The sequence below is a fragment of the Ranitomeya variabilis genome, chromosome 3 (assembly GCF_051348905.1).
Source record: "Ranitomeya variabilis isolate aRanVar5 chromosome 3, aRanVar5.hap1, whole genome shotgun sequence".
Classification (NCBI taxonomy): domain Eukaryota; kingdom Metazoa; phylum Chordata; class Amphibia; order Anura; family Dendrobatidae; genus Ranitomeya; species Ranitomeya variabilis.
The window spans coordinates 49,527,502-49,553,876 of NC_135234.1; the positions used below are offsets into that span (position 1 = coordinate 49,527,502).

Here is a 26,375-nt window from a genome sequence, read left to right on the forward strand (position 1 = left end):
TGACGAAGGAAACTTCACGCTCAAAAGCTCCCCCTCCGAGACCTCTGCTGTGTGTGCCCGGGTTAAGTGATGGCGCTTCATGCTCCCAGAGAGCAGACAGACGTGTGCTTAATGTTGTATTGATTTATGCTCCAGGGGAACATTCTGCAACACAATAAGTGGAATTTAATTCTATTTTTCCTATAATATGTGTTATGTTTATTCTGCTGTGCGCTGACCGCATGTTGTCATACAGGTGACTATAGCATGGCATTTGGAAGCCAGGGTTAGACATCGTGACAAAAACATGGCGACACGTCTGTCCACGGGCTATGCCCGGTATTCTGTCGCCTTTATTTCAGTAGAGCATAGCTGCAGTACCAGACACCAGTCATGGAGAGGTGTGGGCGCTGTTTCTGTAAGATGGTAGCCGTGTTTTTAGAATATTACCGGACTCCTACATTAATAATGATGATGATAATGATAATAATAATAATAATAATGACTGGGCTCAACTTAAAGAGGTTTTCCTATGTACAAAGTTAATTTTAATTAACCTTTTAATCCATAGATCTTGGAATAATAAGTTCCACAATTGGATGTGTTTTAAAATAATGTTCCTGTGCTGATATAATCTCATAAATGTGTCCCTGATGTGTACTGTGTAATGGCCGTGTCTGACCGTGTAGGAACATGGTCTGATCATACCACAGCTCCTGGGCAGGGGAGGAAGCAAAAGAGAGGATACAGACAGGACAGCAGGGGATCACAGCTGATACTGATACTGAGACTGAGACTCTTCTCCAGGCCCTGGGAACCATATAATTGTTAAGAAAAAGAATTAAAATAAAAAATCGTGATATATTCACCTTCCGATGGCCCCTGGAGTCCTCTCAGCTGTGCATGCGGCGGCTGGGTTGCTGTGTGCGAAGGACCTGGGAAGACGACGCCGTCACATGAACGTGACGTCATCCCAGGTCCTTCGCACACAGCAACCCAGCCGCCGCATGCACAGCTGAGAAGATTGGGTGATGTCGGAAGGTGTGAATAACTATTTTTTTTTATTATTATTATTATTTTTTTTTTTTTTTAACATTAGATCTTTTTACTATTGATGCTGCTATGCAGCATCAATAGTAAAAAGTTGGTCACACTTGTCAAACACTCTGTTTAACAAGCGTGACTAACCTGTCAATCAGTTTTCCAAGCGATGCTACAGATCGCTTGGAAAACGCTAGTGTTTTTTCGGGAATACACATGCCAATTCCGCATGCGATATACCCGCGGCAGGAGTTGCGGAATTGCCGCTAAAATTTCCGCAGCAATTCCGCAACGTGTGCACTTAGCCTTATTGTTCAAAGATCTATTGACTAAAATGAACTTTGTTCTTTGGAAAACCCTATTAAGGTGGGCTAACTGACGAAGCGCGCCCATCGGTTTTTATCCTCCTTAATATATTGCAGTCATCATATTACATATACATAGCACTGTGTACTTACAATTGCTCATTTTGCCTTTCTACTCAGTTATTTCTTCTTTACTCCCTCCTGACAGGGACTCGTACAGGGAAAATTAACCTCTTGTTTCCTCATAGAGCTTAGAAGGATTCAGGCAGTCCATTTTTATTCTCGTGATGTCATAGACGTAATGGAAAACAGAAGAATTTGTTGGGTAGAAAGGCAAAGTCAGCAATTGTAAGTGCTCAGTGCTGTATAATATGGGGATTGCTATATATTGAGAGGATGAAAAGTTTGGGAGGATGAGTGCTTCGTTGAGGTCTTATCTTTTAAAATGATTAGTATAGCACTAGGGTTTGTGTGGGTCTGACCTCTTAGCTCGAAGTCGGTTATTTTTTTTTGTGCTAAGTGAAGCATTTTTTTTTTTGTGGTTTCCACTTCTGTGAAAGAAAAAAATGAAATAAAATGCACAGACATGAAAAAAATCTTTTGTTTGTAGGAACAACTTGGTCATTTTTAAACATGTTAATATTGCTAATATTAATTTCCTAGTACTAGAGGACTACTTTCTGGAGATCAGTCATTCCCCGTACTGCAGGCAGTGACTCCATCCATCCTCAGGGATTCTTCAGGCCACTACTGAACGAGGACATTTCACACGGCAGCAGAGTATACAGAAGTGATTACTGGATGATGCATGAACTTCATTATGTCCTGTCTGACAGATCACACAATGCCGCCATTTGCTCTTTTTATGATTTATAGCTCCAGAACCATGTGATGTTTGTTGGAAAGGTCTTGTTAAGGGCATTTCAGAGAGTAAAGGGAATCTGAGAGCATTTAGGGTATGTGCACACGTATCTGTGAGGGCTGCTGTTTTCCCTGCGGATTTATTCCGGTTTCTATTGTGGTTTCCTCTGCGGGTTTACACCTGCAGTTTTCTATTGGAGCAGGTGTAAACACACAGCGGAATCCGCACAAAGAATTGACATGCTGCGGAATGTAAACCGCTGCGTTTCCGTGTGTTTTTTCCGAAGCATGTGCACTGCGGATTTTGTTTCCCATGGGTTTACATTATACTGTAAACGTATGGGAAACTGCTGCGGACCCGCAGCAAAATCCGCAGCTTGTGCACATACCATTAAGGACAGAGCCGCTGATTCCAGCTCTGTCACTTACCTGGCTGTTTGTTGTAAGATCGCAGATTATCAGTAGTGGACTAGTAAACCTGCTGCCATGCAGTCCTCCATATTCATTCGTCTGTGTAACCCTGCCCACTACTGATTGGCTGCATCCTGTGTACACTGTGCATAGGCAGAAAGCTGCCAATCAGTGCTGTGGGTGGTGTTATAGACAGCTCAACATTAAAGAACTGCTAGATCTGCTGAGAAAACTGTTTTTTTGTTTTTTTTTCAAAAGTACAGAAACCAATAAAGTGAATGTAGTGAAATATGTATAGGTATGAATGTGTGACTATTAAGTAATTTAACATCTGTCCTGAGACTACAGGTCTCACAGGGGGTTACAGCATATGGTATCCTGAGAAGGCTGTCTACTGTCTCCAATCCCGCCAGGGGGCCTTGCTAAGAACCAGGAAGAAGGGGAAACGTTTCACACCTTCTGGCTCTTTTGAAGAGATGTCAATTACAGCCTGACACTATCTATCTGTGAGAAACTTGCACAAAGAGTTTCAGAGAAAATAATATATTCATTGGTGGAGTGGCCATGGTCCAGCCGCAAACCAGCAATTATAATATCAACCTGAGAGGCTGGTCTAGAAATTTGACCTCCAGGTTGATGCTGTAAATTAGGCCTACACACAAAGAACGATGTTCACAGACTGAGGGACAGCCATGCTGATGTGATCCATTCCATATTCGCTCCCCCCCCCTCAGGGAGCAGAAAGCAGACTACAAAGTTAGATATTTCTGTAAGCTTTCTCCCTTTTATTAACTGTTTTGCATATTTGTATGTCACTTTTTATTTCCATATTTTATACCCTTTTTATTGTAAGCACTGTACCTTTTCTATTAAAGCTTAAAACTTTAATAAGTCTGAACCTTGCATGTTCTAAAGAATCCATAGCATATTTGTGTGTGATCCTTATGATTGGCGGAAAGTAGTAGTAATATTTCCCGTGTGTTCGGTGAATGGTGGCAGCGTATATGAGCGGGTGTGTGGCCTGTCGGGGTGTGATTTATGCTCCCATTACAGCATAGGACAGAGGTTGAATACTGGACTGAGAGGAGATGGATTAACCCTTGCAGGTGCAACCCCAAGTCACGTGCTGAGAAACTGGTACGTGACAGTGAGTGTCAGATCACCCATCACTGTCAGGTGTGCCAAATGTTTCTTCATAACTTTTGATGCATGTCTTAACTATACATGTACCAAAAATTGATATCTAGGCTTACTACGAGCAGGCATAGTTTGCACAAAACCTTTCTTGCAAGTCTTTGGACAAGTGTATCCCTACTTGCTAACCAACTTGTGAAAAGTGTCTAGAAATGTAAAAGTGAGACTAATATTTATGCCCTTAATGTCTCGCATGTATGGGGCCCTCATCTGTAGGGAGAATTGGGGTTTATTGACCACCATTTGACAAACCAAGGCAGCTGTATATAGGAGAAATTTTCTATAACATGGAGAAGGTCTTCTCTCCTGAAATCTGTATGTGTGATGTCCTCTATGAAGCAGAGACTTTGGTAAAGTCGTAGATGAGGAGACTATAACAGGAGGAAGCTGCGCTCAGCTGGCCGCTGCTCGGCGGTATTTGTCCGCTATCCACTTAAGGATGAACCAAGCCTCCAGAAATCTGCTTTAGCAATATGTTCGGAGCCGGAGATGCACATTGCACGCCCGAGGCTTGCTTTTCTTCTTTCTCTTCTCCAATTTGCAGCATACGTTTTTTAGCACAGCTGACCGGTTTAGTGACAAATCTGCTGTCCGCCTGTCTATTTCAGTGTGCGAAGACGGCATTTAAGGAACATCTCCAACTAATGTGGAGCAACTTGCCTGGATAAATAAACGCACAGCTGTTTTATGTGTCTATTTGTCCGGCAAAAGCTGACTTTCCAAATGTGATGACCACTAAAAAGTCTATAGAGGCTTTTTCTCCTCTTTCTCCTGTCAGTGTACGCCTAGACTTACTTCCAAAAGCTTTGATGTTCTGAAATGACATCAGATGGTCCCTCAGGTTACAATATTTGACTCTGGGTCAGCCATTGAAAGTGATGAAACTTGAGACCATAAATTCTACAGAAAACTAGTTATTGGTTCAGAGGCTCCAAAATAAAAAAAGCCAAAACAAAAGACAAGTAACTTATACAGATTGAAAGTCGTCTGGTCTTGTAATTTGTCATTCAAGGTGTTGGTCACGTCCTAATGCTGAAGAGCTGCTCGCTCCCACACTCACTTGTGGGATTTTGCCGAATATCGCGAGTATCAGACCGGCTGCTGGAGATCTGTTAGCCACAAAACCGTAAGACCATGTATTCATAGCAATATGTATTGCATGTGAATCAGCACAGTGCTGACCACAGAGATGAGGAGGAGGTATTCCACACTTTTCCTTTTCTCAAGCCATACTCTTGAATATATATATCGTCTCGCGTCCAGAATGCTTCAGCCCCTTTGTTACAGTCATTGGTGGAGGTCTTGGGACTGAATCCGCACAGCTCAAAGGATCTTACTTATAATAAATAAGATGTCAAAAGTTTTTAAAATCCTTGGTTTTTAATGGAGGCAATTTTTCTGTTTTGGGAAGGAAATTGAATAAAACAGTCTATGAAAACATTTGGCCACTTGACTTTTTTAGAGCCTGAATGTACGTGGCAGAATGAGTTACCAGTGACTTAATTTGTAAAGTGCTGCGGATTATGTTTGCGCTTCTTAAATGCAATTATTATTCGCCCGTCCATAACCACATCTATGTAACCTTTGTTCTGCTTGTCTTCTCGGCTCGTTTGTAGCCAAATTGGTCATAAATCAGCTTAGATAGTGTAGGAGAAGCGAGCTAAGGGTTGCAGACCCTGCCACGGGACAAGATCCCTCATGGACTTGGCCATGAACTCTTGTTGCTCCTGTTGGATTTATTTTTTTGTTAAATGTTCTTCTAGGTGAAAAAAAAAAAAAATGCCTCTAATGGTGTCCATGTCTTTAAGTTTATTCCCATCTCGCTCCCTCTCGCTGTCCACAGCACAATCCATAAGAAAGCTAAGGAGGTCTCCAGTCTATAGGTTCCTGTGGTCTGTGGCTGCTGTAACGTAAACCTCTGAAGGCGGTTAACAAAATTTCGGGAAAGATGTCCCCCCACCCCCCAATAATTCTGCATGGAAAAATAGAATGCAAAAGTTCTGCAATTAGAAAAAATGCATTCATTTTAAGACTGACGATGAGTTTGGTGCACATCAATGTTCTCTGAAAGTGACCTAATTTTTTTTTTTTTTTTTTTTTTTTTTTTACTCTTTCCCGTCAGACGTTTCATGTCCACATTCCCTGTCAAGAATTTCAGTTCCTTTGCAAAATCGGCTAATAAGCATGAAATTAAAACCTGCTCAATCCTATCTTGGCTCAGCAGTCCTACCTGCTTTAGAACAAGCCAGTTTTTCTGGGGAAAAGTCTTTCAAGAGTCTTAAATATTCTCTAAGTCCCAAAACTCGAGCTTTTCATTAGCGAGCGGGTGATCTGCGGCCAGAGCTCTCAATGCTGTTTGTATCGGAACACTTACCTCTAATCTTCAGGAAGAAGGAGGCTTGAAACGAAGCTTCAATAGTTTAGCCATTTTTCATAAGTGCAGAAAGTCAATTGTCTGATGTCCTTAGTGAGAACTTCAATGGAGTCTTTCCACATCACAGGTGCACGAAAGGAGAAACCTCACACCTCCTATATGAGATAAGACAGGGAAACATTTGACTATGGCTGAATTTTGCCTGATGAAATACAGCCCCAGTTATCCTAATATAAAGTCTGGGAAAACAGACTGAAATTTAAAGAACTACCGAATAATCCTCACTATAAGAAAGGAGGTATGGATGGCCCCAATTGTTCCTAATTTTCCCTTTAATATGTGAATATTTTGTCTCCTCACAAGTACCGTATATACTCGAATATAAGCCGACCCCCCCCCCCCCCCCAATTTTGCCACAAAAAACTGGGTAAACTTAATAAACTTAATGACTCCAGTATAAGCCTAAGGTGGGAGAAATGCAGCAGCTACTGGTAAATTTCAAAAATAAAAATAGATACCAATAAAAGTAAAATTAATTGAGACATCAGTAGGTTAAGTCTTTGAATATCCATATTGAATCAGGAGCCTCATATAATGCTCCATACAGTTTATGATGGGCCCCATAAGATGCTCCATAATAAAATATGCCCCATATAATGCTGCACAAAGGTTGATTATGGCCCCATAGAAACATTTTCCCCACATAATGCTGCACAAAGGTTGCTTATGGCCCCATAAGATGCTACATAGAAACATTTGCCCCATATAATGCTGCCTAAAGGTTGCTTATGGCCCCATAAGATGCTACATAGAAACATTTGCCCCATATTATGCTGCATAAAGGTTGCTTATGGCCCCATAAGATGCTACATAGAAACATTTGCCCCATATGATGCTGCATAAAGGTTGCTTATGGCCCCATAAGATGCTCCATAGAAACATTTGCCTCATATGCTGCTGCGATTTAAAAAAAAAAATAAAAAAAATTACATACTCACCTCTTGTCCTGAGCAGGTGGGGACACCGGCACTTGCGATATTCACCTGTCCCCGTTCCTGTGCCGCTCTGTCTTCAGTCACTGCATAGAGCCGGTTCAGGCAGAGGGCGGCGCACACACTAAACGTCATCACGCCCTCTGACCTAAACGTCACAGCCAGAGGACGCGGAAGACTGAGCGCGCGCTTCGGTGGAACGGGGACAGGTGAATATCGCATGAATCACCTCCCCCATTATACTCTCCTTCCCGGCGCGGTCCCTGCTTCTCCGATGCAGTGGCGCCGGCAGCTTGTTCCGGTGTTCAGCGGTCACTGGTACCGCTCATTAAAGTAATGAATATGCTGCTCCACCCCTATGGGAGTCAAGTCACATCCATATTCATTACTTTAATGAGCGGTACCAGTGACCGCTGAACAGGAAGAGCTGCGGGCGCCAGAGAAGCAGGGACATGCAGAGACACGCCGGGAGCAGGTGAGTATGATGGACAGCTGCCCCTCCCCTGCCGACCTCCTGGGACAATGACTCGAGTATAAGCCGAGAGGGGCACTTACAGCCTAAAAAATGGGCTGAAAATCTCGGATTATACTCGAATATATACGGTAACCTCTTATGTGAGAGTCTCAGCTGTGATCCTACTACAGTGGCCACCAAAGGGCAAATGAGGTATTACAGGTGATCATCGGGATAGTGATAATTACACACCAAGTCCATCAGAGCGAGCTGAGGAGGTTTAGAACAGACCCATGGGTATTTTGTAAATTGTTTCCACGGTTACTACATTTCCTATGTGGGAACTCACCGGAGGACATAATATTAGCATGAACCCATATCAAGATTGTTGTTGTATACATGGCCAGAGGGAACTGATAAAAATCCTTCTGAAAAATGCATGATTGACAGCCCCCTTTAGCTTTGCATTTCAGTTTTTTTCTGTTTTAATGATGGTGGCATTATTTGTAGCGCTGACTACCTTCCAACCACAGGTTTGATATCTCTCATCTGTCTTGTTTGTACATGCCTCTACTAGATTGTTCTCTCTCAATACAATTATTTCAGATCACACCCAAGTTTTCTTAGGTGTACATCAAACTGACTGGTGGGATCTCACCGGCTAGCTCCCTATCAATCTTGGCACTAAAAGTCCTATGTCGTGTTCTGAATAGAAAACTAATCATAGTCACAAAGAGAACCTACAAAGATGGCATTTGATCAGCCTAATTTATCCAATTTGGTTTCACCCTGCCAAGGCCAAAATGTTTGCAATCCGAAGGATTACATTTTTGACCGACCTTTATAACTTGTATGAAACCTTAAATTCTGGAGATGAAGGGGGTGACTAAGAGATTTTAAATGGTTAGACAATAAAAAATAATGCCTTGCTTGCCTAGAAGTAGTTTCTGGTATTGCAGCTCTACTATCTTTTATTGAAGCCGGACTGAGATACTGGACACAACCCATGGACCGGTTTGGCAATTGTGGTTTTTCTAATCTTTTACGACTCATTAGATCCTATTTGCTCCAAGTGAAAAAAGGCAATCGAGGCATTCTCCTATCTCATATACTGATTACCTATTTCTAGCCATCACTCTGATGGGTGCCAGCAATAATGTCTTTACAATTTATAAATGATGGTCAGCCAATATTCGCCATTTCGTCCTCCCACATTATTGATGATTTGTAGACCTATTGGAAACTGTATGTCATTGTTTCCTATTAGCAGCATCCTCCAGTTGGTAGCTTGCTAATCCATTGGTAATTCCTGAGCTGATGTTGGCAGGAGTGATGAGCGATCTCCGATAAGGGGTCATCCATGCATGCGCTAATAGTATCCGAGCACGCCGAAGATACTCTATGTTCCAGTCTCCGCAGTTGCATGGCTCACCGCTGTTCGACAGCCGTAACACATGCAGGCAGGGCTGTGTAGCCGGTAAGCCAAACCTCCGACTCTTCAATTTCCGTGAGACCAACTCTGACTCCACCAAAATGGGCTCCAACTCAACGACTCCACAGCCCTGCATGCAAGGATTGAATTATTGACCACACTCCCCATGAAGAACGTGACACACACACACTTAGTATTGTATAGGGAACGTGCCAGTGTTGTGGTGAGTGTTGGACACAAGAATGGCCCCAAGTTACGTTTGTATCCACCAAAAAAAAAAAAAAATGTTGGTTCATATACTGATTAACTTACCGTATGTTCTTTTTTTTTTTTTCTTCTTAGGAATAGCAAAATGTGATCTTCTTCACACCAGATCGTTACGAGGCCACAGGGACTGTTTCGAGAAATTTCACCAGATTGCAAACCAAGACTGTTCCCGCTCCAAGCTTACCAAGAGCCCCTATGAAGAAGTAAAGACTATTCTCAGCAAAAAAATAAACTGGATTGTCCAATATGCACAAAACAAGGATTTGTATTCTGATTCCGAGTGTCACAAGAGCGCACATCACAAACTTTACAAATTCAGACATCTGAACGACAGTGGTCCGATCCCTCAGCACGACTCGCAGGTCCCCAAGTATTCCGAAAAGTGGCTGGATACTGGGGCTGGGGGTATATCCACGTGTGCAAAGAGGGTTTTGGAAAGAAACGGCAGGGATTTTAATATGAGCATCCTACATAGTACGCTGTGGCCAAATTCCTGTAAAGAAAAGCCTGATGAGAACTCCAACCAGCCGTCTGCACCCAACGTTCGCAGAAGACACCAGCATTACAACAAAGAAGAATGTACGTATCTATTACTGTGCATCTTGTTTCCATTGTGTTAGAGGGCAAATGGGGCCGGAAGTGTTGTTGTGTATATAATCTCCTCCATATTAAACCCCTTTAGACCTTAGATTCTGGAGATAAGGTGGGATTGCGAAGGTTTTAAATGATTAAACAAAAAAAGTGCCCTCCTTGCCTACAGGTAGTTTGTGGTGTTGCAGCCTCACTTAATATAGTGGAGCTGGACAGAAATAGTGGATACAACCCATGGACAGGTGTGGCAACCATGTTGTGTTTTGACTGGGAGGAGACTTAATGGCTGTCTACTTGTATCTGAAGGGCTGTCACACTGTAGAGGGATCATCATTCTCATTTGCACAAAGAAGGACTAGAAGCAATAGAATGAAACTGAAAGGGAGAAGATACAGATTAGATATAAAAAAAAAAAAAAACTTTTTGACAGCTAGGGTGATCAATGAGTGGAACAGGCTGCCACGAGAGGTGGTGAGTTCTCCTTCAATAGAAGTCTTCAAACAGAGGCTGAACAGACATCTGTCTGAGATGGTATAGTGACTCCTGCATTGAGCAGGGGGTTGGACCAGATGACCCAGGAGGTCCCTTCCAACTCTACCATTCTATAATTCTAAGTGATGACATACTGCTAGCATATGCCATCACATTATGGTGGGTGAGTGTTTGAACTTTTTTACCCAAACCGATCCTTAGAATGGAGGGGATGTAATACTAGCCACCTGGGAACTGCAGCGTGGTAACATAATGGGACCAAGAAGGTCCTGTGCTGGGAAAGCTTGGAAGTAGAGGCTACACTTCACCAGTACACTGTTTGCGATCAGTAAGAGTCTAATAGACTCTACCCCGACCCAACATATAGCCGTGGCACATCCTAACTATCAGATGGGAGAATCCTTTTCTGGTGGCCATCTAATAAAAAAGAAATGTAAAATTGCCCCTATTATTTTTATGGTTTTGCAACTCGTGATCAAGTTCTTCAAAGAAGTATGTTCTGTCTTGAGCATTCTTCAATCGGCTCCATGAATAGTCTTTTTATGACAGTCAAAGGAATTGACATTTGGTTTGAGCGCGCAACTTTTGCAGTCACTTGTTTGTATGTTTTTGTGTTTTTTTTTTTTATATAGGACATCCCATAGTTTTTTTTTTACTCCATAGATTCTTGACAAGTTCATGATGCGGGAAACATTTCTTGTTTAGAAGATGATTTTTTTTTTATTACAGGCCATAAGGTACATCAGGGGTCTCCAATGTGTGGCTTAGGAGCCACATGTGGTTCACGGGTCCATGATGTGGCTCGTGACAGTCTGCCAGCTTACTGCATTAGCACCAGGTCTAGCAAACAACTATTAAGAGCAGGTCTTCAGATGGTGACGTGAGCATCCCGCACAGAAGAGCAGATCTGGATATGCATATGCAGGGGGGGTAAATGTAGTAAACAGGAGGCAGAATTTTACTACCATTTAGAGGGGGGTGTATTGAATTTGTATGTGATACTGTGGTGAATGTGCTTCATGCAAGAATGTCAAAAGTGGGTTAAGTGGGAGCCCCTTAATGTAAGTATCCTGCCAATAAATCGAGGGGGCACAGGATTTTGGTGTGCTTTGTGTGGGGAAGCTTTGGCTGTCGTACCGGGACTGTGGGATTCTTGGTGTCACTATGGTTGAAGTAGGATCAGTCCCAGTGAATGTGGCTCACCACCGCCTAAATGTGACGCGCAAGATAAAAAAAAAAAAAAACAGTTTGAGGACTAGTGATGAGCAAATGTGCTCAGATGAGGTGTTATCCATGCATACTAGGGTGCTATCAGTGTCTTTGGCGTCTTTGAAAATTACCGTATATACTCGAGTATAAGCCGAGATTTTCAGCCCACTTTTTTGGGCTGAAAGTGACCCTCTCGGCTTATACTCGAGTCATTGTCAGGGGGGGCAGCGGCGCGGTAACATACTCACCTGCTCCTGGCGCGGTCCCTGCATGTCCGATGGTCTCCGGGCAGCTCTTCCTGTGTTCAGCGGTCACGTGGTACCGCTCATTAAAGTAATGAATATGGACGCATAGTCATTACTTTAATGAGCGGTAGGTGACCGTTGAACATAGGAAGATGCTTCCGGAGACCATCTGACAGTGAGACGCTGCCAAGGACCGCGCCGGGAGCAGGTGAGTATATCGGGGGAAGTGAGCATTGCGCGATAGTCACCTTCTTCGTTCCACCACTGCGCGCTGCTCTGTCTTCCATCCTCTGCACTTACTGTTCAGGTCAGAGGGCGCGATGACGCCATTAGTGTGCGCGCCGCCCTCTGCCTGAACAGTCAGTGCAGAGGATGGAAGACAGAGCAGCGCGTGGAAGGTGACTATCGCAAGTGCCGGGGTGAGTATGTGATTTTTTTTATTTTTTTTTTTAATCGCAGCAACAGCATATGGGGCAAGTATGTGGAGCATCATATTGGGCTATAATGTATGGAGCATCGTATGGGGCCACAATGTATGGAGCATCGTATGGGGCCACAATGTATTGAGCATCGTATTGGGCCACAATGTATGGAGCATCGTATGGGGCCACAATGTATGGGGCATCATATTGGGCCATAATGTATGGAGCATCGTATGGGGCCACAATGTGTGGAGCATCGTATGGGGCCACAATGCATGGAGCATCGTAAGGGGCCACAATGTATGGAGCATCATATTGGGCCATAATGTATGGAGCATCGTATGGGGCCACAATGTATTGAGCATCGTATTGGACCACAATGTATGGAGCATCGTATGGGGCCACAATGTATGGAGCATCGTATGGGGCCATAATGTGTGGAGCATCGTATGGGGCCATAATGTATGGGGCCATAATGTATGTAGCATCGTATGGGGCCACAATGTATGGAGCATCGTATGGGGCCACAATGTATGTAGCATTGTATGGGGCCATAATGTATAGAGCATCTTATGGGGCATAATGTGTGGAGTATCTCTTGGGGTATAATGTGTGGAGCATCTTATGGGACCATCAACCTTTATACAGCATTATATGGGGCATATTTGTATGGAGCATCTTATGGGGCCCATCATGAACTATATGGAGCATTATATGGGGCTCCTGATTCAATATGGATATTCAAAAACACTTAACCTACTGATGTCTCAATTAATTTTACTTTTATTGGTATCTATTTTTATTTTTGACATTTACCGGTAGCTGCTGCATTTTCCACCCTAGGCTTATACTAGAGTCAATAAGTTTTCCCAGTTTTTTTGTGGCAAAATTTGGGGGGTCGGCTTATACTCTGGTCGGCTTATACTCCGAGTATATACGGTATGTCCCCGCAGCAGCATGTTCCGCGGCTTTCGAACAGTCGCAAGACCTTCAGATGCAGGGACTCTTAACATATTCGAGCATGCCAAAGACACTCGGTTAACACCTGAGCACGCTCGCTCATCACTATGGAGGACCACTGATGTAGAGTATAAAATACCAAGTAGATGTTCCTCTAACAATCAGGCAATTTGTATGTCAACTTTAGAGATAAGTATGGAGTTGCACATTCCTAGTCTGGCACCCAGTCCGGTTCTACGTACTAGCCGACCTTCACATCTGTGAATGGCATCTTCATGTCGCTGGGTCTAATAAGGGTGCACTTTGCTCAGGATGCTGGTCGTGGAAGTGAAGCCTGGCTGACATGGAGGACCAGACTAGGGCGGCACAAATATGGCTTCTCTATAGTTGGCATAGGAGATTCGACCAGTGACCAAGTAATTACCTCTCGCTGTCCTCCTGCGATCTAGGCACAGCGTTATTAGGAAGATTCTCACCCCCATGTGAGGACTATCCACACTGGGTACTGAAGATAGTGTCATTCTCTCTCCGTCGTAGTGGATTATTCAAGTTTGCTCATTGCAAAGAATAATCCAAGGTCACATAATCTTCTTCAAAACCCTGCAACCCTCTCAGCTGCCCTAGGATGTTTGCTTTAAAAAATGGTTCTTCTGATTGACAGGAAGACAAATAGATGGTGACTTGTGTACGGAGCATTATCTCGATTTAGTAGATCATACATTTGTAGATTTGCGTTTGCCAATTGATCAGTATAAATGCAGGGGATTATTCTGCAAATATTAATGTGTAGCTTTGTGTTCTCCAACCTGAGGGTCTTCTGCGTGAGGTCCATTCCATCATGGCGCGGTAATGGCTCAGTTCGGAGGACTTCATGGTTAGGCTTTTAGAGAAGAGGTGGGAGTTGTATACCTCCGATCCTCTGCAGATCTGCACCACTTGGTATGGAGAATTTAACACCGGTCTGCAAACGTTCTCTCTCCTGTGGAACTAGAAGTACTGAAGGCAGCAGACTCCGGTGACCAGGGTTGTACTTCATAGTTGTCCTCTAGATATGCTGAACCCAGACTGTTTTGCTGCTGGGACCCCCAGGGATTTCCAGCTAGAGTTACATATTCGTCCCTGGATTACAAAGCTTGACTGCTATCTTCCAGAAAATGGTACCACACGTGTACGCAGGTTGTGTGTGACATTGGCACTATTCACTTCAGGGGACCACTCTGCAATACCAGACACATCCTATGGAGGAGTGTGGCGCTGTTTCTCAGACTTTAGTCACCTGAAAGCTGGTTTTATGGTCTCGTTAACTTTAAGTCTTCGCGGCACAATTATTGATTTTGGTTGTAGCGTTGGCTCCCAAAGCTAATTAACACCGAGGTACACACAACTACTTAGTCTTTTTCTCCTGCCACGCTATTTACTTGCTATAGTGGTACGCTGTTCTGAGCCGATCCCAATCAGAGATTTTCTTATTCTCATTTTGTTGGATGTTTTCAATTACTTGGATTACTGCGGTGACGGTAATTGATTTTTGTACGTTTCTCCCTCGCTTCTAGTGAGCTCGATGAGCAGAGAAGAACTGGGACGATTAAATGAGCATCTCCTCCGGCAACTCCAGGGTAAGTCTCAATATCGAATGACTGGCGCATTCTCAGGAGGTCCGGTAACACTTCCTCTACCTCCACGTTCCATAAATTTAGTAGAAATACTGTTGTTTTTTGGTTGTTTATTTTAATAGCACTTTCTTTTCTGTATATTGCCTTAAAAAAAAACTGCTTGGCATTAAATCATTATGTCAGCAAGTGCGGCTCAGCCCTTCCGTGGCAGCTGCAGATGTGCGGTAATCTAAGCTGCCGGCTAAGTATAGGTTACAGTAAAGCTGATCAGCGCCTGATGGCATTACAGCCGTATTTTTAGACTACACTTTACAAGCTCGAGCGGATTTAGCGCCATTAAGTGGCACATTTTATTGGCCCAACCATTTTGTAAAATGCATCAGATAATCAGCTCGTAAAGCTTCGTCTGGAGGTCAAGATCCTTGTATGAAAATAATACGTTTCTAAGGGGTAAAGTTTCTCCTTTTTTTAAAGGTGTGTTTTCAAGTTTAGAATTTATCCCTTGGGCGGCGTGGTGGCTCAGTGGTTAGCGCTGTTTTTCTGCAGCGCTGGGGTCTTGGGTTAAAATCCCACCAAGGACACCATCTGCAAGGACTTTGTGTGGATTACCTTTGGTTTCTCCGGTTCCCCCCCCACATTTACTGATGGGGAGTCGGCGATGATGGGGACGGCGGTGATGATTGTTGTAGGAAAGTGCTGCAGAATATGATGGTGCGATATAAGCAAAGGATATTAAATCGCCTATTGACTGGATAAAGGATAACGTTCCAATCGCTGAGGGTCTAGGACTCTGGTCAATCATGCGCACTGTAGCTCCATTCATTCTTCATGGGAACGCTGGAAATCGCTGAGCCCTGCACTCGGCTCATCTTCGTTGCTCCTATTAAAATGAATGTGCATATGATCGACCTCCACTCCATTCACAGGGAGCTCTTCAGAGTCCTGGTTCTTGTTGTTGGTGGCAGCCACAATAGTTGGACCCCTCCGCTATCGGAAAGTTATCCACCGTACTATATATAGGGGATAACTTTTAAACTTAAGAACATCCCTGTAAGCATAGTGCCAAAATGGTGTGGGATCCAAAAGGAGAAAATTAGAAGACAATAGTGCAAAATAGGGTCTTACCCGAATATAGGGTATTAGAACGAAAGGTGCAGGGATGTGCCCACCTGGTAGGGTTGTGTGCCGAAACACCAGAGAAAGCGCAGTAGAATGGCTGCTGCAGATCCAGGATACATTCAATGGAAGGAAAACCATAGAGGATGGATCTTTAACTGCGCTGACGAAGACACCGTATGATGGAAAAGGGGATCCAGGGTGATGTTGGTCAACACGTTTCAAAGTTCACAGACTTCTTCATCAGGACAAAACATGTGGTTTTGTCTTGATTACTAATAAAACGTTGATTCTCAACACTTCGATGCCTGGATCTCCTTCTTCAGCATATGGTGTCTTCAGCTACACACGTAAAGATCCATCCTCTGTTTTTTCCTTACAAAATGATGTGGGGACATGAATGGATCGTGCAATGATGCCTAGGAAATAAAGTATGCAAATAGCCTCTTCACTGAGGTCTCAAATACTGTCTATAGTAATCGGCAATATCAAACCATTAGTGATGGAGACAATTTTGGCCTTTAAAGGGATTTTCCCCACAAACAAAAGTACATTTTAATCACTAGATATTGGAATTATAATAATTTCCACATTTGGATGTTTAAATAAAATGTTTCCTGTGCTGAGATAATTTTATAAAGGTGCTCCTGCTGTGTACTGTGTAATGACAGTCATCGAGTGAGAGATTTGTACAATCAGCCGTTCCCATTTCCACCATCATTCTAATAATTCCTTTACATGGCATCATTTACACAAGGGCACGAGCTACCGACCAGGGCCAGTCCTCCATCTGTCAGCTGATCTCTTACACCAGATATAGGTTAAGAAGGATCGCTCCTATAAATATATATTTTTTTTTCGGAAACACTTGCCGGTGCATGTATTGGCACAACCTTGGCGGGGCCGAGCAGTTCTGTGCACCTTCCCATCTACTTGTATTCCCGTTTTCCCTCCCAGAGCTATCAATCGTGGAAGAGGATAGAGGAATTGGATACAAAACAAGGGTATAAAGGTGCACGCAATGACTTGGCCACTCCGAGGGTGCACCGAGCATCAGTGCTTGGTTTGAACAGTCATTTTATAGAATAAAATGAGTGTTTATACAGCATTTTTTTAACATATATACGGAAACGTAAAAGGTTGAAAACTTCAGAATTTGCCCTTGGTACAAAGTCACAATGTCCTGTGCTCTGGCTTTGTATATGATCCCGCATGTTTTAGAATGTGGATAGAACATGATGAATTTACCATGTACTTGGGACAAGTACGATGTATGACAAACTTTTCTTCTTATTTTTTTTTTCCACAGATGTGTTTGAAGACCTCAGCTGTGTACTACAGGAAAAAGACACTCTGTCCTCCGAGCTCCACGTCCGTCACGTCTCCATAGAACAGCTGCTAAAAAACTGCTCCAAGCTTCCTTGTCTCCAGATGGGACGGACAGGCATTAAGAGTTAATATGACAATCAATGACTAGCGGATGGGACGCTAACCTGCACAAGGAAGACCCTGGCGGTCTCGCGTAGATCTCACGCGGCTCTATACTGTCCCAGAATATGACTTCTGACAAGCGATGAACGTGGACGCCTGTTGGTCGGCATTTCTCTACTGCTTTTCCTTAAAAACAAAAAACATTCCAGTGGGGTTGAACGAAAGGGATTGGTAGCGATAATTCAGCCTGGGATAGCCTACAATGGTGTGTCTCCAAAATAAAGAGGGGATTGTACGTAGTTCAGGAGGGCTGAGCCCGTCTCCTCACCAGCAAGAGTTGTCAATTGAGGTTCTCTTTTGGGTCCACCGTCTAAACAGGCCACTTGTCTTACCAAATCCCGTACATCTAGGCAATAATGCCAGCTTTTGCTCCTTGGGGAAAGGAGAAGGGGGGAAACTTTTCAGATAGATTTTCTAACACTGGTCAGTATTGTGACAAATCCTAAAACTATAGTGCCTACTTGTAAAGCGAATGGACTAAGGACCACAGCGGATGGGATGATGCATCATTTCTATAGGCATTTATAGTTGTACATCGATCTTCCAAGAAGCAGCCTCTGAGTATTATCTTAAAATGAAAAATCTCGCCACTTGCAGACGACGGACTGTTTTTTGTTTTTTTTTACTATTTTGGATTTTTTTTTCTTATGGTTTAAAAAAAAAAGTAAATAAAAAAAATAATGAAAGAAACAAAATTCACTATGGCTTGAAAACGCATACATTTTATTGCTAGAAACTAAAAAAAGAAGTTTACAAAGAGCCTTTTTATGAGCTACTGTTTTTTACAAATAAATATTTTGGGTACTATATTAATAGTTCTATAAAGTTTGCTTCATGTATGTATTCTGCTTTGCACACAATGTTACCATGTCTGACCGGGGGTGGGATGGGGGACATTGTTATATATTGATCTTTTTCTTTTGTTTTTTGTCTTTTTTGCGTTCTTTAAATGGCTTATTTAATAATTTTATTTTTTTTTGTAAGGTGTAGTGACTCGCAAAGTGTAGTATTTTTAAAGCGGTCATTCACTACTGGACAACGTGTTTCTGTGGGTTTCCTCCCACATTCCAAAGACATATTGATAGGGAATATAGATTGTGAGCCCCGATGGGGACGGTGATGATGTAAGTAATATAACTGATAATTAATAAATATTCCCTTATTAATAGGGACAGGGAAGTGAGAAATAGAAATCATTACTCCCTTTCTTCACGCTCGAATAAAATGTGAACGGTGCAACATTTGGCTGAAGCGATCATAGTGTTCATGGAGACTTTTTATTTTATTTTTCCCAATAATGAGTGGGGGGGTTGCCATCTATTGCACACCCCTTAAATTGTATGTTTTGGGGTTGTTGTTTTTTTTTATAGGAATTTCCACATTGGTGCTGTATGATGAGGATAGACCATGAATGTCGCAGACCTGGAGAACCCCTTTTTAGAAGTTATAAACAGTGATGTGCTCGTTACTCGAGCGTCCTCAGGTATGCACCAAGTATAGCGGGGGCTTGAACATACTTTTCGAGCACGCCAGAGACCCCCGGTTAGCACCTGAGCATTCTCGGATAACACCTTATTGAGCATGCTCGCTCACCACTTATAAATGTAGGAACTGACCCATTCTGATCTGAATATAGAAGACTTATTCCTGAAGTTGGTCGAAAAGCACAAATGAATTCCAGTAGTGACAGTGCACTTCCTCAATAACAAGCGACCTTCCATCTTCTTGAAATCTATGTCCTGTGACAGAGTATCCAGAGTCTCTCTCTAAAAATTCAGAAATCCACGCTCTAAGCGTAAATTTGGGTCTGTCATAGACGTTTAGCTAAAAGGGCAATTGATTTTTACTTTCTTTGTACTGTACAGTATGCACTGTAGACACAGATTTTACAAAAAAGCCGTGCACCGAGATCTATATGTATTGGTGCTTTAGGTATGACTTGTGATGAGATCATCATGACATATATTCTATTTTTGATCAGTAAACTGTTGCTATGCAATATCTTTTCGGTCCTGGTTTAGACTGGTGGATGCAGTGTTACCAGAACTTTTAAAAATAAAAAAAAATTCTAAAAAAATAAACTTTTTTTTTTTTTTTTGCTGCGGCATTAATGTACCGATATGTTCATTGCAACTCAAGTGGCCACAGGGTAGCAATATGATTTCTATCTATCGGTCAACTTAATAAACTCAATCATTTCATTTACTTCTAGATATTTTCATCACTGCCAAAGAAAAAAAGAATTCATGTCCCTTTTGGTTATACTTTTGTATCTTTTTTTTTTTTTGTTTGTTTTTTTTTTCTAGTGTGAATTTAGAGTAGTCTTTTAGAATTTTTTTTATTATTTTTTTTAAAGATTTTAAGCTTATTTATTTTGAGAACCTTGTGTGTTGCGCTAATTATGTAGCTAAAGTTTGTAATATGTTTTGCCTGTCATGCTTTCATATTGCCCGGTCCAAGGGAATGTTACAGGACTGTACGGACATCATTAATAAAAAAGAAGCAAAAAAAACAAAAAAACGGGGGTGTTGCCCATTGTAACCAAACTCTAGCTTTCATGTTGCAGTGATTTGATTGCCACAGACACCACCACCGCTTTTTTTTTTTTAACTTGCGGCCGGATGTTTTCATATGTATATATTGTTTTTTTTTTTTGTTGTTGTTTTTGTTTTGTTTTTTTATAAGATCTTTACACTGGTGAAAGCTGTGCTTTTCCGTAGCCTTGTCGACAAAAATTCTTAAGACTGATTTCACTTTAGGAAAGTGAAACTTTTAGCTTGTTGGTTTTTTTTTTGTTTTTTTTTCATTATTTTCTTGTTTTGAAATGTATTTAATCTTATTACTTTTTAGCTTTGTGTAATAATGTCTGCAATTTTTATTTTGTTTCTTTCATGTTTGGAATAAAATATATTTTAATATTGATGTGTCTGAGTCACATTTTGGATATACTGTTATTTTTGTACCTGTGATCCTTTAATCCTTTTTTATTTAGCTGCCTAGGACCCCTGCTCCTCCAGGGGCCCCCAGCGAGTGGCATACCGCTAATAGCCCCCGTGTGGTGTGCTGCTATGGGGCCCAACGCCATCCCCCCCATCGTTCATTCAACTTATCTGCATCATAGACGCCGATACAGTTGAAAGCAGTGATGGAGGAGAGAGCGTCAGATGACTCTTCCCTCTCCCATCACTCCCCCTCTGCTTGTGACTCAGCGGGCGCTCGAGGACGTTACTTCATCCTGTGCCAGCAGTGCAGCTGATGAGACTGGAGTAGAGGCTGCAGCAGCATGGGGAACAAGGAAGGAGGGCTGTGTGTGTGTGTGTGTGTGTGTGTGTGTGTGTTGGTGGAGCTGCACTATACACTGTGTGTGGGGGGAGCTGCATTGTACTATATGAATCTGCATTATACTGTATCGCTGACCATCTGTGTCCATCATTTTTTCCTCAGCCGGAGTAAGGAAGCCGGAAACAAGCGTCAAGCGACTTCAATGTTGTCGATCATGCTTTGCGTTGTTTTTGGTTGGCATGATAGACTTGTCAGTGGAGTCAATTTTTAAAACTCGTGGACAACGGGGCTCGAATGAGGTTTACCCTGGATGCAATGCTAACATAATCAGCGAACGAGTGACCCTCCGACTTTTGGAAAGCTTTTTCGTTCTCTTGAAGACTACCCTAATTGGAGAGCATGGATGTCATAAAGAAGCTCCATGCATGGTGCATCTCCTCCAGGAAAGCCAATCCCCCCCCCCCCCCCCCCCCAACAGGAGAAGTGTTTAGGATTTAGCGTGTCTGGCGACGCTGACATCCTCTGTCATCATCTTTTGTTCACAATTAAGCAGCTCAGATCGGAGATCCATTGAGTTCATAAGTCACTTCTTATGATTTTCTTCACGCCGGCTCCAGATTTATGCCGCTTTACCCCAGCCTTTTTCTCAGTATGATAATTAGCTAATGCAGGCTGTGCTGATCTGTGATGGGTTTAGCACATAATTAGGATGATGCCGCCCTGCTCCTGCCGCTTCCATTATTTCATTCTTCCCATCTCATACCAAGTAATAAGCACTTTCCACATTTACTCGTTTCCTAAATTATTATTTTTTTTTTCCTATTAAGTTTTGGTCCCTGACAATCGGGTTCTCGTACAAGTTGAAACCTTTTTTTGGAGCCCATCTTCCACATGAGTCAGGTTTATAGCGTCTGTCATCTGACAAGTCCTGGATTATGCTGCTTTCTGCTTCATTTAGTCTAAACCGCTGAAGATGGTCTTGCGGAAGAGTCAGGATTACATACATGACAAAATGTGCCTTGTTTGGCTACAGCTCAGAATTCTGGGCATTAGTCATGGAGAATTATGCTACAAAAGTTCTTTACATACATTATCGTGAAGATATCATCATAAAATAACCCATTGTTTAAAAGGAATGTCATAGAAAAAGAGAGGAAAAATTCTAACAGTTGAAAAAAATGTAACATATCAGTGTTTTTTAACGTTTTACTTTTTCAATATTCACATGTTTTTAATGGTATAAAATAGGGAAAAAAATGTTATAAGTTTTGATGTTTTCAACTTCTAAACACTAAGGGGAGCAGCTGCTGAAATTTACTATGAAAATGTAATGTACCGCTAGCTCACATTACGACTGCTGTAAATGTGGGTGGGGTCTGGTCACGTGTGTGTGACATCACTCCTCCCCTTCTGGCGTTTGCAAAAGGATCAGGGAGGAAGAAGTTTAGGATCACAGTGCGGAGACATTTTGTTGGTGACTGCTCGCCGTATCCCATGCTGGGATTAGATGCACAGACTGAATCATGCGCTTGGATTAGATGCGTGGGCTGTATCACACATGATGGGATTGCCTGTTAGTATAAAGGACAGTACAGGAAGGGAAGAAGGTGAGCTGTGACATCACCTACAGTATTATGAATGGTGGATCTTGTGTTATCTACTGTATATAGCTGTGTCCTCTGTCACTAATCCTGTCTATGATGAGAAAGAGACTACTGAAAAGTCGGAACTGAAAGCCGAAGTCTAGGTTTAGTGGCCAGTCTGCTTTGTTTTTGTTTTTTTTTTCCCTTGAAGATGCAGCTATTTCCAGGTCACCACCTGACAGCACCATGGAGGACGTCCTTCTCATCCGTAGTGGGACAGGAAACCATGAGAGTTCAAAAGGACCCTCCCCCTTCCACCCTTCAGTGTTTTTCCTGTCCCACTGTGGATGGGAACGACGAGAGATTCGTCTGTCCCTACAGAGCGTGTGGATCGGGGGGCTCGGCCTCTTCCTTCCCGCTGAGTATACTCTGTTGCTGACACCCAAGTGATCGGGTCCCTCAGCCTGTACCAGTGCAGCGCTGCTCCTGGTAAAAGGAGGTCGCTTCCCCCTGGGGGGGCTCTCGACCTCAGAGGATGTTCCGCAACGTACCTGGTTGTCACTCCTGCAGGGGCGCAGCCTTAGCAAGCGATTCCGGAGCCTGGTGGTACGCTGAGTTCTCGGGACGCTGGCCGGGCGCCGAAACATGGCGGCCAGTAACTTCCGGTTCACCGCGCCGTGCGTCACTTCCGGGTCACGGCCGGGAACAATGGCGGCGTCCTCTTTGCTCCTGGTGAGGAGTGGGGACTAAAGGTATAAAAGGTAGGTAAATGCGCAGCGGCTGTGACGGCGTCTGCTATGGAGGATCCAAATCCTGTGGCTGCGGTCAGCGCTGAGGGGCCGGGGTCCCAGACACATGTGAGTCACCTCGTGAGGTGGTTTATTTCGGCCCCTGTAGAATATCCCTTTAGCGATATTATTATTTATTTTAGGGGCGTTCTTCATCGGGAGAGAAGAAAAGGAATAGGAAATGTCCTTTATGTGCCTCCAAGCTTGGCATCTCCTGGCAGAAACCGCTCTGTGAGCCCTGCACTGCCCGTATTGTGGGGGAGGAGCAGGCCTCCCTAATAACAAGTATGAGGGCCATGGTTAGAGAAGAAGTGCAGGCTTCAATATCTAACCTTTCTACTCCCGTCGACCCAGTCTGATTGCCAGGATCTTCCCAGGTCCAGAAAGAGACAGAGAGAGTCTGACCTGTCATCTGAAGACAGTTCCTTAGACTCTGAAATGGAGGAAGAGGAAGTGTGCAGAGACCCTCCTCAGAGGGGAAAGAAATACTTGTTCTCTTCTAACGATATAGAAGAGCTTCTGGGAGCGGTGAGACAGACTATGCAGGTCGAGGAGCCTTCAACCTCCCAGTCTGTCCAGGATGAGATGTTCGGGGGCCTACGTTCACAAACATCAAAGGTCTTCACGGTTAATGCCCACATTCGGTGAGTCCGAGCCGGTTAGTCTCTAACCTGGTCTCAGTTAGCAGCCATTAACCTCTTCATCACCTCTTCCCGCAGTTCAATGATTTTAGAAGAGTGGGAAGAGGCAGAGAAGAGGATCTCCATTCCAAGAGATTTTAGGCTACGTCTCCCTTTTGACCATGAGGAGGTCAAAGATTGGGAAGATATACCGAAAATTGACATCCCACTAGCAAAAGTGTCAAAGAGAACTGCTATACCATTTGAAGACTCCTCGAACTTGAAGGAGCCTATGGACAGGAAGGCAGATGGTCTCCTTAAAAGAGCGTGGGAGAGTTCAGCCGCAGTGATCCGCACAAATATAGCGGCAACATCTGTGGCGAGAGCAATGCACCTATGGGTGGACGACTTGAAAGACCAATTGTCAGCAAAAGCCTCTAGGGAATCTATTGTAAAAGCTATTCCTTTGTTAAAACTAGCAACGGGGTTTCTCGCAGATGCTACAGCAGAATCTGTGAGATTCACGGCTAGAGGCCAATTATTATCAAATGCTGCCCGAAGGGCTATATGGTTAAAAAGTTGGTCGGGGGATGTCCATTCAAAGAACAAATTATGTTCCATTCCCTTTTCGGGGGGCAGGGTCTTTGGACCTATATTAGATGACATTCTGGAAAAAGCTGATGAAAAGAAGGGGTTTCCAGAGGAGAAAAAGAAAAAATTCCAGTCCTTTCGTAGGCCCTATTACAGTCAAAGATCAGACTATAGGGGTAAGGGTAAGCAAGGGAGATGGAGCTACCAGAAAGGGGGAGAAAATAGAAACCGAAATAGAGATCCTGGTCCCTCGAACCCTAGGTCAGAGTTCCGGAGAAAATGACGCCACCAGGATAGGGGGACGGTTGCTAAACTACCTAGAGGAGTGGGAGAAAATTACCACAAGTCCATGGGTCCTTCAGGTTATATCTCAGGGGTACAGGATAGAATTCAACTCCCTTCCCCCAGAAAGATATTTTGTATCCAACGCCCGTCTCTGTTCAGTCTCTCCAATGTGGTCGGACGTTCAGGATCTCCTCCGGATGGGGGCGATATCTCCTGTTCCTCCTCACCAGATAAAAACAGGTCACTACTCGGGTCTCTTTTCTATAAAAAAAACCTTCAGGAGAATCCCGAACCATTATAAATCTCAAGCCTCTAAACAGATGGCTACAATACAAAAGGTTCAAGATGGAATCCATCCGCTCCACAATTCCCCTTCTAGGAAAAGACGTGGTAATGTGCACTTTAGACTTAAAAAGTGCGTATTACCACTTGCCAATATTTCCACATCATCAGAGATACCTGAGATTTGCAGTAGAGAAGGAAGGAGAAGTCTTCCATTATCAGTTTCGTTGCCTTCCATTTGGATTGGCGTCGGCTCCAAGAGTTTTCACAAAACTCATCATAGAGATCGTGTCTTATCTCAGGAAACGAGATATCACAATAATTCCATATCTCGACGATTTCCTGTTGGTAGCAGACTCTGTAGGGCAACTCAAGATCGATTCTCAATTGGTGATCTCCACACTGCAGAAATTAGGATGGGTGTTGAACTGGGGAAAGTCACATCTAACTCCAAGATCAAGAAGACAGTTCTTAGGTGTAGTGCTGGATTCGAAGATCAGAAAATCATTCCTTCCGGACAAAAGACGATCCGATCTGATAAAGAAAGTTCGACAGTTTGCAAGGAATCGAGTGACAATAAGAGATGCGATGAAGATCTTAGGCATCATGACAGCTTGTATCCCATGTGTCAGCTGGAGTCAATTCCACTCCCGTCAGTTGCAAAGGGCGGTTCTAACATCATGGGACAGAAGACAGTCTTCGTTGGACAGGGAGTTTCTTCTGTCTCATCGGGTCAGACAATCCCTACGATGGTGGACGGTGTCAGAAAACCTTCGGATGGGTGTCCCTTGTGAGTCCAGACTCCGGCAGTCACGGTAACAACGGACGCGAGTCAGCAGGGCTGGGGTGGCCAGGTACTCGGAAGATTCTTCCAGGGACAATGGAATCTGGAAGACGGCAGCAATTCCTCAAACCACAGAGAGCTGCATGCGGTTTGGAAGGTTTTGTGTTCAGCCCGGTTCCTGCTAAAAAACAAACACCTGAAGATCTTTTCGGACAACATGACGACGGTGGCCTTTCTTCGTCATCAGGGAGGACCAAGGCATCCGAAGCTACAACATCTGGCCGATCAGATTTTCACCTGGGCAGAAAGATCGGTACTTTCGATTTCAGCGGTTCACTTAGAAGGCTCAAAAAACCAGATTGCGGACTTTCTGAGCAGAGAGGAATTGTCACCCACAGAGTGGGAATTAAACAGCAAGATCTTCGATACCCTGTGTCGACGCTGGGGAACCCCGGAAGTGGATCTTTTTGCGACCAGAAGGAATGCAAAAGTAACAGCGTTCTATTCTCTGAACCCTCAGGAGAACCCGACAGGGGTAGATGCCCTCTCCCAGTCATGGAGCAAAAGTCTGCTGTATGCCTTTCCCCCTCTAGCTTTAGTGCCGAGGGTCCTCAGAAAAATATTCGAAGACCGAGCTCGAGTGATCTTGGTGGTTCCCTTCTGTCCCGGAAGAAGTTGGTTCCCTCTCCTAAGAAAACTAGCAGCAGACAA

The 26,375-nt window shown here is 43.5% G+C and overlaps 1 protein-coding gene across 4 annotated transcripts in view; it reads left to right on the forward strand.

The window, feature by feature from the left end:
* C3H21orf91 (chromosome 3 C21orf91 homolog) overlaps positions 1-20,369 on the forward strand; it is a 43,117-nt gene extending 22,748 nt beyond the window's left edge. For all 4 annotated transcript variants that reach the window (XM_077294021.1, XM_077294019.1, XM_077294018.1 and 1 more), the window contains exons 3-5: positions 9,386-9,889; positions 14,783-14,845; positions 17,268-20,369. In XM_077294021.1, the coding sequence (XP_077150136.1) occupies positions 9,386-9,889; positions 14,783-14,845; positions 17,268-17,416 (716 nt within the window). In that variant the 3' untranslated portion in view covers positions 17,417-20,369. The remainder of the gene's footprint in view (positions 1-9,385; positions 9,890-14,782; positions 14,846-17,267) is intronic.
* Positions 20,370-26,375: the final 6,006 nt, after the last annotated feature.